Genomic DNA, 15,353 nt, shown 5'->3' on the forward strand with positions numbered 1-15,353 from the left:
CTTTCTAATTTGGTTCAACAAGTAATGAAAGTATGTTCTTGTACCCCAGTTTGTGGATTGTTCAAATCTGTAACTGGCAGCAAAAAGGTACAATTCTTATCCTTCTCGGGGCATTTGTAATATTAGCATTGACTAGTTTGCGGCCCTCGGAAAGCTGTAATAGTTCACGGTCTCGTGGTGGACGGATTAGACGGGAGACGGGCCGTGCTCATGGGGTTCTGCTCTGCCGGTGTGCTGTGCCTCATGGGACTGTGGGCTACTGTACCTGGGGCTCTGCCTGACTCCCCAGGCGAACCCTATATGCAACCTGAATAATCCCAACTAAACCCTAAATAACCTCAGTGGCTCAACGGCTTGAGGTTATTTAAAACATCCTATTTCCAATTTTTAATATGTTACCTGTCCTTTCCTTGTTGTATTCTTTATTAGAGTGATTTTATCTCTGTACAGTACACCCTCGGGAGAAGAGGGGAAGGGGTGTCTGTTATTGCCGAACGTCTGTTCAATCAAGAATGATGTTCTTTCAGCCCCAAACACACTTTTACATGAGAAATATCTATACTATATATGTGTGCTTCCTGGATCTTTTGACTTTTTTAACAGTTCTAATCAACACATGAAAATCGTTCCTTTCCTTTCTTATCATAAGTATGCAAGCTCTTTATTTTATGTTAATTAATATACTATACTGTATATAAATATATACAATTCGTGAAAGCTTATGAAATACAACATCCATCCTAAGCAGTTGACCTACCTCTATAATGCACCATTGATATTCCTGAATTTTAAACCTGTGCAGTATTTATTTTTTCTCAGTTTTGTTATTTGTGCATTTCCTTGTTAGAGTGCTTTATTTCTGGTTTTACGGACAAATTCCCTCTTTAGCAGATTTTGTGCTCTAAATCCAAAGTCCGATAAAGCAATGTCCAAAAAATTGAGGGTTTACTGTATTATAGTAATCTTTTTTCAATTGTGAACACTTGGAGATGTCTTGACAGGAGAGGCACTATATTGCATAAAGTTATAATTATTACTACTACAGCTGCTTCTACTATTATAGGTGTGCATTGGATGTTTTCTTGGTCATCCTGGAGGTGAAGTGGCATACATACCTATAGCTCAACAATGAAGTAGCAGACTGCTATCTTTTTTTGTGTGGCACTTTGGAAAGCCATTCAGTTGGCCTGGGTGCACACTGTAGCAGCACTAACCTTATCCATTATGAGCTGCTTGTTCCTCGTTCAGTTTTTGTGCTGCTGAACTGCTTTATTCCGGCAGTCTATGACCAGGAGTCTTTATTTAATACACTTACTTACTGTGTCCTGTGGCGGATGAAATGGGACTGTGGTCAGCTGGGAATACATTCCCTGGGACACGTGGGGAGCAAGGGATCATCAGCCTGCTGCTTCTGGCTTTTTCTTGACCATCATGATTTAGAACAGGCGGGTTCTTGTGAAGGGAAAATCTGCATGCTGCCTGCAGGTGCAAATTAAATTGGGAAAGCAAGCAGGCTCAACGCGGTGCTTGACTGATGAAAAGCATTAGAAGCAGGCTGACTGTTCAAATCCCTGCTCCTGCTGTCTGTATTGCGCATGCCCTAGTGACGTAGGGCTGGATATTCAGCTGTACGCAGAGAGAATGTTGTGCTTGGTCAGCTGGTGCTCTCACGTTTGCCCTGGAAATAGCATCTCTGTTTGTTGGGAGGTGTTTGGTATTTGCTGGCGGATACATTTTGGTGAACACAAAGTACGCACAGCATCCAAGACCATCGGACGGGATCTTCCCTCTGTTGCCTCTGTTTACGACAGTCGCATCAAAGGGAAAGCTGAGAAGGAGCCCACAGACCCCTTCCATGCCGCCAGTTCCTTTTTAAACTTCTCCCTTTGGGGAGTAGGTTTCAAAGCATCAATTGTAGTACTGCTGGGTCCCAAAACAGCGCCTATCTAGATCGCATTGGGCATCTCGGTTTGTAAATCTTGGGTCTTGCACTGATTGAATAGTATGTACTGTGTATGTGCACAGAAAGTGTAACATGTTTTGGCTGGGCTGTATTGGAGCAAATTCCGATTAATTTTATTTACATGATAATAAAGGGAAAGCTGAGAAGGAGCCCACAGACCCCTTCCATGCCGCCAGTTGATTTTTAAACTTCTCCCTTTGGAGAGTAGGTTTCAAAGCATCAATTGTAGTACTGCTGGGTTCCAAAACAGCGCCTATCTAGATCGCATTGGGCATCTCAGTTTGTAAATCTTGGGTCTTGCACTGATTGAATAGTATGTACTGTGTATGTGCACAGAAAGTGTAACATGTTTTGGCTGGGCTGTATTGGAGCAAATTCCGATTAATTTTATTTACATGATAATAAAGTAAAGTATTACTCTTAGCACTACGTATTATTACTATGAAGTCGTTATTATTATATGAAGTCGTGTTTGTCAAAGTGTCAATCAGAGGACAGTCCTAGTATAATCCAGTTCTTCCAGTAAGGTCGCTTGGTACCAGTGTAAACTGGTGTACTGGGAGAAGATGGAAGGTTTCAAAGAGCTGACAGATAGGATGAGATGATAATCATAAGTACCTCCATCAGTCAATGTCACATATTGTTTTTGTGCCATTTGCTTTTGTGTTTTTTGATTTAGGGGCAGCAAGGTCACAGTCAAAGGATTATTAATTTAATCTGATGTGTGCTTCAGAACTCCTGCATTTACTGCTTCCTGTGAGTCTTTGTTTTTTAGATGCTTATCTATATCAGCGAAACTGGTAGATGACTTTTTTAATAAAGTTTACGGTGTTGGATCCGCTGGGATTCTAGGGGATTTGTGGTGATTATGAAAATCAGGATGGAATCTGTGGATTTTGGATGCTGGTCACATATCTATTCTTTCCTGAAAGAATGGTATTTGGATAAGCCTTCGTTTTGCTTCTTTTATTTCTCATGGCTTTCAAATCCTAAGGTGACCAAGGGATGCTACCTTTCTACCTTGGTAGTTTGTTCTGCTTTTTAGTTGTGACTATTACATTTTTATATTTTTACAAAAAAGAGAAAAAAAGAAACGCTTTGCAAGATGTTTTGTTCCCACCAAAACGATATACAATGGTGAACCAGTTTATTACATTTGTTATTAGAAAAACACTATTCAAAGTCTTAAGTTACATTTTGCTGACTATTTCCTGGCAGTACATTTAACCTAATTTTAGCTACTGGGAATTGGTATTACCTTTGGAGAATAACAAGCACCAGCCTTTTCATGATCTGGTGGAACAATGAAGGTTTTTAGCAGAGTCTTCTAATTTCTTCTCACCTCAGGGTAATGACTTCTCCTGTTTGCGAACAAAACCTCAGGTATTTTACCTTCCAATAACCCAAAAACAAAACCATCACACAAATACAGTGCGTTTCCTGTACTGCAACCCGTACAGAAACAGTAGTAGAATTAATTTGCACAGCTTGCATGACACTTTTTTTCCAGTTGGCTGAACAGATGCTGGCCCACAGCTCCGCCAAGAAATGACTTTGATCGATGGTTGCTGTCTGAGAAGCTAGCATGCTGTAGATTAGTGGAAACCCAAAGAGAATCTTGTCTGCTTTGTGGAGAGTTTGGCCCAATAAGATAATTTTTCTAATTAACCTATGGAGCACCGATGTAGCAGGGATGTTGAAGAAAATAAACTGCCTCAATATTCTTTTGTCAAGGATAGTGTTTTTCTCTCTGCCTAAACCAACTTGTCCTTGTCTGTCACTTTCAAAACTCTAACAGAGTAAGTTGTGGAATTTCTTCCTGAAATTTTACATGTGATTTATCTTAACGTTGTGCCCTCAGACTAATGTTTAGACCTGTAAATGTAAGGTCTGCTTTTACTTCTGTTTGCCCCCCCCCCCTTATTTAAATAAGTGTGAGGTCTATTTACAATGTTTTATTGTAAATCAGGTTTAAACAATTAAACCTCATTTTAATGACATTGTGAACAAAATAAGTTTCAAACATATTGTGCAAATTATAATAGTTCCTTAACTTTCTTGTGTAGTTCATTAGATTTCTTTCCTCCTTCAGCTACAAATACAGATCTGCAGTAGAAATAAGCATATGTTTGTTTCACTAATTTGTCTGAATCGTCTGACAGAAATTGAACGTTCCAGTCATTTTACGAGCTCCCAAGGAAAGAAAACCTAGCAAAAAGGAAGGTGGAACTCAAAAGTCCTCAGTCCTCCCTGCAGTTCTTTACAGGTAAACCTAATTTTCCAGCTTCAGCTGGATGTATTTAATCATTATTGCTTTGATAATTTGGAAAATACATCTCTTAAACACCACAAAGTAAGTGTGCAAATATGTAATTTTATAGAGTCCCTTAATGTTACAGATTGCATAAATGAGAATGCTGCATTTTTACGGTTATTTTAACACTGCATTTTTTAAACTAATTGTAGAATCACTAGCCTAGGTCTTGTGACACAGTGCACAAGTATACAGTATATTAAAACATAAGATAAATTAAGGTGGTAAATCTTTCATACTAAAGAATATTTTTATGTTTTTTTAAGTTTTTTATGAAAGTCAGAAGTATCAGTAATCTCAGAATTTTTAATTTGGGCGGAAGTTAATAGTAAATTTTATGTGTGGTTCACATAAAATATTTGTGTTTCCTTCAGTGTTGTTGAGAGACACCATCTTTCACATTTGTGTGCAAAGGGCCACACTTGATTAATTAATGATACTGCATTAATATTTGATACTTTTTGGAGAGCCTAATAAACCACAGAACAATACCTTCTTAAAATAACACATACTTTAGGAAACTTATTAAAATTATACAAATGGTTTTTGAATTCTGATAAGTAATGTTTCATGTAAGAAATCATTGTCATAGTTTTCCATGTTAATTTTTGTTCAGTTATTACAGGTTTTTTTATAGCGTAACTGTTAAAACTGTTATTTGTCCCTGAAAATGTGAGTGCATTTTAAACTATCTGGAAAATGAAGGTGAATATAGAAGAGTTACAGAAGTAATGAAAAAGATTGTAGTGTTTTCTTGTAAAAAAATGTTATCTTTCCACATCCCTCTGTAACCGTTCTGCGGTGAATGCGTACAACTTTGTTTAAACGGAAGGAAATGCATTTCAGACTTTTGGAGGTCTTTGCTTAAAGGCAATTTTTGCAATTCTGGAATAAAATTGGTCCAAAAAAGTGTTCTAATGACATGCATTGTTTTCAAGACGATATTTTGTTCTCTTCCAGTTGTGGGATATGTAAGAAAAACCAGGACCAGCACCTGCTCCTGCTCTGTGATACTTGCAAGCTATATTACCACTTGGGCTGCTTAGACCCGCCACTCACCAGGATGCCAAAGAAGACCAAAAACAGCTACTGGTGAGTCTGACTTTTGCTTTAAGGGCGTTTTACATTTTGTGGCTTGAGCAAAAAGCCAGTGTTGAGTAGAGTTTGTAACAAAAAGTCAGGGGGAGGACAGGCCCCAGATCCCCTACCAGTCGCTGTCTCTGGGGTGTCAATGTGAGACTCCAGGCCACTGTTTCATGGTGCCTCTTGGACTGCCACCCCTGTACCCCTGTACCATCCACCATTCCATTAGGGCAGCAGCCCCTGGCGTCATCGAGGGAGGCTGGGGTGGAGGTCTATCCTCTTCATCCATGTGGCCCTGCTGTTGTCCCTCTAACCAAGCAGGTTAAAGCCAGAATATTAATTAAGAGCAGGGTTCCCCCAATTTCTGGAGTGCCTCATGAGCACAAAGATCCATGCTATGAGCAGAATTAAAAGCTTGGGCATGCCCAAACAGTACCTAAAAAACACCTCACAGGACAGCTTGATTCACTTGTAACGTACTTTTATTTCATTTGTGATAGCATAACAACAGTCATTCCTCTACACCACATACTATTGCTAGGAACTAATTATTTAAATCAAAACAGTAATGTTTGCTTGGAGTCTGCATTTGTCTTGTATTGGGTTTGTAGAACAAAATATTGCTTTGTGCAGCTATAGTTTCCCTATAGTACATTCTGCCTAAATGACACTACCACTGATGACCATTGAAATAGTGGCTAAAACAGGGTTTAATCATTTATTGAGCTAAATGGGACAGGTATTCTTGGTAGTTTTCCTCCTTCCATGTGGAAAATGTTAAGCGAGAAGATTATATTTTGGTGAAAATCCTAGATAAAAGATCATATACAGACGGATCACCTGGTGAAAACCTGGTGAAAGCCTGTTAGCCCCATACAGTTGACTTTTGCAGGGTAATAAAAAAGGGAAAACATTATTAAAACATTGCCAAAGTACACTCATTTCATTATACTGAATCATCACAAGCCAGTTACTGTAATTGATAACAACAGCGTGACATCAATTTTATTTATGAACAATCATCTCACTAAAGGTAAGTTGAAATAAATTAATAATTAAGAAATAATTAACATGACATTTTGACGTTCTTATTTCTGCATACATCAAATTAAGGTTATCAGCAAAATAGTGATGGGATGATAATAAAAGTTCAAATAGGCAGCTGTGTCAGCACGGGTAGGTTGCAAAGGAACAGGTTTATTCCAGGCTGAAAAGAAAAGAGACACAGTGTTTCGGCTGTGAAGACTTCTTCAGATGTCAGCTGAAGAAGGTAACACCCGAAGAAGGCTCCACAGCTGAAGTGTTGTCTCTTTTCTTTTCAGCCTGGAATAAACCTTTACCTGTTCCATGGAATTATAATGGAAGCCTAATAAAATGGCAACATCTCACTTTGTTCTCTACCTACTTTATCACATATTTGCATTCACAGCTGAAGACATAATGAAGTATACTTTATAGAAATCTTAAAACATATATGAATTTATCTTGCAGTAGGTATATCCGGTTTAATATTTAACCATTAGTCCTATGTGTAATCTGGGATTTTTTTAGAAAGAAAATCAAATCAATATAGCCATTTGAATAGTCCTCAAAATACATTCTTCACACACAGTGCTCAAATCCATTCACATTATTAATGCAAAGTCGTATTATGTTATTTATATGTGTGTGTGTTTATATGTTATAGATATGTGTTTTTATTGAGTTTGACCATTTCCCATGTTCCTCTCTTCATCCTCTGAGCTCCAAGATTGGAACTAAATCATCTTCTGTGTCCACTCTGTGATCAGTGCTTAATTCGTCTTACTGATCAGAAAGTCAATCAAATTAACAAATTATACTTGAACTTGGGTGAATAATGCTCAATTCATTATGGAAAAAAACAACCAGCATGAAGTGAAGCTATGTGTTACTAACTAAATTGTTGCCAGGGCCTAGAATATTTTGTGTGCAGTATTTTCAGGGTTACTGAACAGCCACATGTGTGCAGTTTGGAGAGAACACAGATCAAGGCTCTTTCCACACTTACACTGTTGCAGTTTTTCTGAGCCTGAAGATCAACCTTTTGGTAACGCTTTAGTACTGAGTAATATAATCTTAGTTGTAAGTACAATGAAACAATACAAAAAATTGTATTTATCCAGTAAAAGGAATTGATCCCATAATATTAAGCATTACAGTGAGCATGCTAATTATGCAATTGCCGCAGTATATTAATATCTAATACTGTAATTACATTTAGGCAGTACAAATGCATCAATACTTCGGCAGAAAAACTTCCACAATTATACATTATACTATGGTTACCACCATTATAATACTTGGTAATTGCCTTGTTATGATGTCATTAAATTAAAACATCACCCTTCTTTGTGTGTTAGCTTCTCTAGCACTCTCTTAGTTTGTAATTTTTCAGAGACAATCAGTTTTGTCCTGCTGCCACTTTGCCTGCTTCATATTATTTTGCTTTATCCTCTCAGAGTTACGGAAACTAATATTGGTATGCCTGGAATGACAAACAATAAAGAGATGCACAGGGAATTTCATGGCTTAAGTTCAGAATATGAAGAAATAAAGGCTTAAGATAAGGCCCAAATTCATAAGCTAAAACCCCTCGTTTATATATAACCTTATTTGTACTGCGCCTGCTCCCTTGGGTCTGTTTTCCATGCCATGCCCAAACTGTTTTTTTTATTAATATGAGCAAAGGAAAACAACCAAAATACATATAACTAAACTATTTCACTTTTATGTCCATGTAGTACTAATGATTCATTTCAATCATTGGTTTATTAGAAGGCTTGTGGTTATTCGCTTCCAATCATATAACAGCGTTTACCAGCCCTCGATAATTGACTGTTTCAAACGTGACTGACTTTATAATAATAACACTGAGATTATGGGAGCTTCTGGCTTGAAGCATCATAATTACTTCTGCTGTGGTGGTGTTTGAATGTGTGGTTTGAAAACAAGGGTTATATCGGAAAAGGCAATGGGAATTATAGAGATGTGTAATAAGTTTGTTTTAAGCAATGAAGCAAGCAAAGAAGAAAAAAAAAGTTGATGTTGAAACTTTTTTTTTACTTTTCCTACTTTGAAATTCAGTGTTGATGAATGTTAAGAATCCTAGAATCTATCCTTAGTATGAATACACATTCAGGTAGGTGCCTGCGATATTTTTTTGGGAGAAATTTCGTTTAATCTCAAAGAGAGCAACAGACATGGTAACAACATGCCAATGGCATGGCAATTATGACAACACACCAAGGTTTTGGGGAAGTCGAGACTGGAATTTCTGATAATGCAGCTTTTTGTAATGTCTTTTTGGATAAGGGTCATAAAAGAGGTGCTAGACACCTATTTTGTTATCTCTATAGTATTATACTGTAGATTACGTCATAGGACGTAAGCACGTTAAGCACAGAAAACATTTGCTTTATGTTTACGTATTAAATAGGTTCATTTGTAGATTTTATCATTCATTGACAGCTTTTAGTGGAAGCAAAATGCAGATATGTTTCTAAAAATATTTAACAAATGTAATGAAGAATACCAACTTTCAGTAAAAGACATTTCTACTTGTGGAAGCCAAAATTAATCTACTGCGTTTCAGATGGGAAATTCCTTAGGTCATTCTAGTTTTTAGGCTTTATATTCTTTGTGATGGCAATTCTTTAAGATGAATGCTTTGGTGTTTTATTTTGGTTTGTTTCCGATTGAAGCAGAGCATGAGATTTGAAAGGCTGGTGCATTATGAAGTGCACAATGCAACCCCCTTAAATACTGTTTTCACCTGTTATTTTTTCTCTGATCTTTCTTAATGAGTCTCGAGAGGAAAAAAGCAAGCTGTGTTTGAAGCCTGTTTTGGAAAGGGCATCAACATTAAGGGCTAGTTGTCTTCATCAGGCTGTTGGGGGAGTACAGGGCAAGCACCACTCCACTTTTTACTTGAGCATCTTTCAGTGAAAGAGTCTCTAACTTATCTGATCCTGCAAATCTGTGGTAGAATTAGTGTCGAGGGAATGCAGAACTAGTGCCCAGCAAGCTGGTGTCTGAACTTTCAAAATTAATTTTGTCCCACTTTCTTGCTCAAAGTGTATCTTTGTTTTTCCTTTTTGTTGTGCATTTGCATTTGTTTGTATTATGTGAAACGTGCAAAACGTTTTAATAACTTTAAATATTAAGTCAAATAATGAAGTTTTCCTAAGCTTTCATTTTTTTTCCTTACAGTTACATAAACATTTTTCAAGATGTATAAGGCAATTAAGCCTTTGGATGGTCCACATACTTGATGAACACGGGATCATAATATTTATTTGCTCTCATGCTGTGTCATTTTCTTTTGACTTGACGTTTAGAGCCTCAGCCTTGCCATTTTCTGTCCTTTCAGACTGGGTCAGTTTGTTGGCTACTCTGCAGCAACACTAGGTAGTTGTTCTTCAACAGATTTTTCTTGTTCCGAAGGAGAAAACCTAGCTGAACTTTTCAATGCTTACTCCTTTATATAGTGACCCAGCTATTATTTGAATGCACAAATGTTTAATTTGTGTGTATTCAGCATAATTGTAGATTTTACATACCGTTTATTAAAATAGATTTAGATTTTGGTCTCTCAGCTGTACCTCTGATAAACTGAGTATATTGCAACCTTGCAGTCTTGCTTTGCAGTCTGCTGTGAACCCCCTTTGATTTGCTCCTAACAGAAATGCCCATTCTTAAAATGTGTTATTGTTGCAGTTGGTTGTGTTTTGTTATCTGCTCATTGATCCCCCTTTGAACTTGACTGGTTCTTCAGCAACTGAGATTTCTTTGTTAGGCTCACATAATGCACTGCACTTCATGTGTGTATGTTAGAGCATGTCTCTGAGTTTGTGAAGTCTGTCATCTTCACTCAGGTTGTCAGGATCAACAGTGTGCAGCAGCCTGCAATGTGTAGCAATCTATTTTCACTCTGAATGCTCAAACTTCACTTAAATGTTTTTTTTTTACTTAACAAGTATTTTTACCTGGTCAGTTACACTCAGTTTGTGCTATTGCAAGGTTGGCTAGACATGATGTTCTTGATCATCGTCTGAGAAAAATGTTGAGAGAACCAGAAGGTCCATCTGTAGTTTATCTTCCCTGTTCCCACTAAAATCCTGTCTGGCGTCGTTTCAGGCACCTTTCTTGAAGGCACCTTTCTTGAAGGTTGCAGTTTGCTGCCACAATGTCTGTAAAATGATCAATGATAATGAAATTAAACCAAGATCGACCAATCAAAATAATTTTAATTTGAGCCCACTACAATATATGGTACTGTCATATTTTGATGATCAGGGCTGTCCATGTAGAGAATAGTTTAAAAACTTGTTCCTGACTTTTTTTTTCTCTGGCTTTAGGAACGTGGTGTTTTCTTTTGGCTTTCTTGGAGTCTAGTTAGAGCTTTTAGAAATATTATTTTTAAGCATATGCTTTGACTTATCAGTATATTAATGAAATGATTCTTTTAATTCTGCAGTATGTTGATTCCAAGCAAAAGATTATGTTTCTGAGAAATGTACACAGTACTTGTTATTGTATCTACTGTAACAGATGGTTGTGATATTTTAGTAATGTTCATGATATATAAAGAGCATGTATAAATTATCTTTAGAAATTGGAAATTAATTATCAAAATATTCAGTGAAACCTTATAAACACTCAAGCATGCGGTACATTCTGAAACATGTCAGGTGGAATTGAATAAACTTCTTGTTCATCTTCTACCTTTAAGTCCTATGTTCTGTGTGGGTTAACCCGCAGTGCTTTAAGCTTTCAGAAAGACCCACAGGTGAAATGGGTAGCTAAGTTTAAGGAATCTGTCTGAAAGCACTAGTGTCAAACAGGTTTTACTAGAGTGTAGAGTCTCTACTGCATCGTATGAATCTATATAAAGTTACTACAGACTTTTTACTCTCTCCTGGTATGGAGCCATGTGTAATAAAGGCTCTTGTACTGGGTTACCGCCTTTTGCAATTATATTTTCTAGCATCGTCTGTTTTGAAGTGAAGCTAGCACATCCGACAGTAATTGGAATTGCTTGTTTAATCTGTAAATTAGCGAATAAGGGGGCGGTTCTTATTTGCCAAGTTAGACCACAGCAAATCACAATTAAATAGGGGTGTATCACCTTGTTTGTGGCTTTAACACGTCAGATCCTCAGAAGCTAAACGAGGTGGGGCCTGGCCAGTGCAGGAATGAAAGAACATTTTAGGAATTCAGATGTTTACTTGACCAAATATGATGAACTGCATCGACTGAAGCCCAAATTGTTTCAATTGTCTTATTATATAGAAAAGTGCTGCAACATATATATTCCTCTCTCCTTTAACTGTAACACCATAGACATTGGGCATTGTGTAGGAAATATTTTTTTTGCCTGATTTAACAAATGTTTCTGAAGCTGCATGTATTATACAACAGTGCTTGTATACGTTTTACCTTCTTTTCTGAGTGACATTCATGAGACCATAGAAAGGTTGCAAATGAGGTGAGGCCATTTGGCCCATCTGGGCTGTTTGGTTGCTAGTAGCTATTTGATCAATTCAATACATTGTTGAAGTCTGTTACAAATGTGTAAGTCTGCTGTGCTTTCCTTTCACTGGCTGGTCTCTGAGAACTTAAATGTGTGCAGTGCAGCATTCATCAAGCGTGAGTAAACCAAGGATCTGTAAGAAAGATTTGTTGACGTTTGCCAAGTCAGCATTTATTTTGTAGTGTGTTTGAAGGTGTGGCTTAATTATCTATGTGATAGCATCATTTTGTAGAATGGCAATGCAACATATTAATGAGAAAAAAAATGAACTGCTTAATCGTATAACATTTTAGGATAAAGACTATGCATTTAATTCAAGGCTTCATAAACTATATCAGGAACATTATGGTCAATTCATTAACCTGATCTGTTTAATATTATCAAAGCTTGCTATCGGATATGTTGTGTGGAATTCCAATTCATAAATTAATACATAAAGGAATTAAGCATTGTACATTTCTTAAAATACAAGGTACAGGGAATTTCTTATTGTATGCTGCTTGCAAAATGAAATTATTATTTCATTATTATTTCCCACATATTGGGGACATAATATGTGTTATTATGTCCCCAAACATTTCATTTATGTATGTTACATTAAGAATGTGAAGGCCTAGGATTTCAGAAAATCCCTAAATAACTAGTGAATTACATGACTAAATATATAGTTATTATGTGAAATTATTTGTTTCACTGTTCTTAATGTAACATGTTTAACTAATTTGTGTATACATGCACACAGACCTTCTATGGTAATGTTTGCTTTCAAAGTTTTAGCCACATGTTGTAATTGAAATTGCAATTATGCAAATAAGCTGAATTACTTCTACTCCCATTGTAACTAACACAGCAAAGGCATGTGATTCTGTTGCAAGTTTTAAAGGTATTCTGTTTTAAAGGTATACACATGCCCAAAGAGTAATGGGGCAGGAGTTATTCTGCATCTGTTTGGGCTAGGACAGTTTGAGGGCTTCTGAAAAACATGTTGTAATAAGAAGCCTGTGTTGTCTTTTTGGTATATTGGCAGTGTGCCTTTAAGACATTTGAAACAGACAGTTATACATACATACAGTTATATACAGACAGTTATATATATATACACGTACAGTTATATAACAGTCTAAACTGCAAGGTTAGAGCACACATTTCAATGTAGACTCTGTGTGACCTTTAAATATAGGCTTGTGTGCTTTTTTATCTATAATATTTTTGTGGAATGTTTTTTTTTTAATTTTAAGTATTTTTTCTAAAATGTGTTTTAATTTAATTGAATGCATAGAAGAAGACTTTTCCACACATCTGAAAGAACTTAAAACATTTTGAGTTTTTTATCCTGTTTCTATTAAACTTGAAAGGCACACAACTGAGATGAAAGGAAGGCAGTCAATACAGCCGCACTCCTTCCGTAATCATATCTTCCAATAGGTACCTGGACTAATTAAATGTGAAAGTCTAGTTGCTGATAAGAGGCACAACTCAAGCATGAAATTCTTAGCTAAGACAGAAGAAGGTAGTGTAAAATAAAAGCTTTTACAAGCTTCTGACCCATTCCAATAATTAAAATGTGTGTAAAGAATTTCTTCCGAGTTCCGTTCCCCAAAACAATGAAAACCTATGCTCGAGGTCACAGAAAGGGCTTAAGATAATGAACAGTTTCGAATGTGCTATACTGGTACTTTTTCATGCTATTTGTAGTTAGAAAATGCATGACTGATGCGGTAAACTAGTTGCATAGATACAGATAATTTTGCATTATACTTCAGCAGCATATTAAAATCATATAGCTTTTAATAATCATTTCTTGTATTTATATAGGTTTTCATCCTAAAGGATGTTTACCACTGAAGTGCAACCCCCACCTAGATAGTACTGTACGCAACTTTATTATTCTGCACAGTAGATCAGGCAGAGAAGAGAGTGATTGCTTCACCACTTGAATTAATCTTATTATACCCAGGGTGGAATTTGGCCAGGGCAACATGCCAGTAATGTCAGAACTGCAATGGGAGAACTCCATGTGACACTAGGGTGTTGTTGTAAAAGTGGTGTTGGTTGCCCAGTAGAAATGTTCTACTTCTAAACTGTAGTTTCCCAAACAGTGCTCCTGTGCTCGCTTGACGGGGATGCTGAAGACATGAATAAGAAGGTTTGAGGACAAGATGAAGTCATTTGTCCCATCTAGACCGTTTGGCTGGTAGTTGCTTAATGCAGTTGGATGGGTAATTTCTCCATCTGATTTACGGGGCAGTGAAGCTGATTGTGCGTAATGGCAGCCATGGATCACCCAGGTGGTGCGTTTCAATTGTTTCCCCTGATTAGTGAAATGCTTTTGAGATCAAAACAACTGTACAAATGCAATTAATTATTTTTTAAGACGACGATAATAAAATAGTACCTGCTAACAATTTCAAAAGTTCAGCAATAGCTTACATATGAAGTCGTTTTTTTTAGTAATTCTTAAAAATAGGAACATTTATCATGATTTGTTTTTCATGAAAGTACATTATTACATTGACAAATTACACTTTTTGTGATGAGGAAAATGTCCTGCTTATTTTGTTTTCTGTTGTGGCTTTTGCTTTCAGGAATTTCAAGTCCTTTTAGCAGCGTGCGCTCTCATTTGGTGCAGAAACAAAGGGGTCTCAGAAATAAAATTTAAAAATGTGCAAAGTGGATTTTATAAATGAGACCTCGTGTATGCAGTGCGTCTCTTGTGCCTTTTAAACACGGCCTTTGTTTGAATTCCAGGCAGTGCTCTGAATGTGACCAGGCAAGCACGGACATGGAGGCAGATATTGCCATGGAAACCTTACCAGACGGGACCAAAAGGTCAAGGAGGCAGATCAAAGAGCCGATAAAATTTGTTCCCCAGGATGTGTCGCCAGAACCCAAAAAAGTTCAAGTGAGAAACACGGTAAGTATTCTGTCTGAACATGGGGCGCACTTTGCATGACGTTGAAGACTTCAACCGGGGTCGGTCCAGGGGCCTGGGGAGAGGGAGACCCCACATGCTTGGTCAGGGTGTTCTGGGGGAGTGCAGATTCAATTTAGTTCAATAGGGTGTGATCAGTTGTTTCCTGATATAGTAGTGTTGTTGAAACCACTGAATGGTTGTGCTGGCAGTCATTTTAACTAACTGGGAGTATGGTGGTATAAGACAAATGTTTTAGACTGAAAGGGAATGGAGAAAAGACCTTTTTAACTAGGATTTGTTATATGTCGGATATTGTTTTTGTTCCTTTTCTGATTCTCTGGAGGTTTTGTGTTGCTTCATTTAATTTTCCAGTTTGAACCCCTGGTTAATGCAGTTGTTTCTGGAAAATGATAATAGTGTCCACTTTCCACAAAACAGGTCGTTGCGTACTAAAGTAATGAAATACCTCATAATCCAGTAATTGTTGTATGAGTGTCAAAAGTAACATTCTGTCCTTTTCATTAAA

General features: G+C 37.0%; 1 protein-coding gene across 2 annotated transcripts in view; it reads left to right on the top strand.

Moving 5' to 3' along the window:
- The window catches only part of phf14 (PHD finger protein 14), a 116,654-nt gene that overhangs the window by 41,701 nt on the left and 59,600 nt on the right, over positions 1–15,353 (top strand). For both annotated transcript variants that reach the window (XM_088928998.1, XM_088928997.1), the window contains exons 12-14: positions 4,126–4,229; positions 5,238–5,369; positions 14,662–14,827. In XM_088928998.1, coding sequence (XP_088785124.1) covers positions 4,126–4,229; positions 5,238–5,369; positions 14,662–14,827 — 402 coding nt within the window. The remainder of the gene's footprint in view (positions 1–4,125; positions 4,230–5,237; positions 5,370–14,661; positions 14,828–15,353) is intronic.

Source organism: Atractosteus spatula, chromosome 12, assembly GCF_055471065.1.
Source record: "Atractosteus spatula isolate fAtrSpa1 chromosome 12, fAtrSpa1.hap1, whole genome shotgun sequence".
Classification (NCBI taxonomy): domain Eukaryota; kingdom Metazoa; phylum Chordata; class Actinopteri; order Semionotiformes; family Lepisosteidae; genus Atractosteus; species Atractosteus spatula.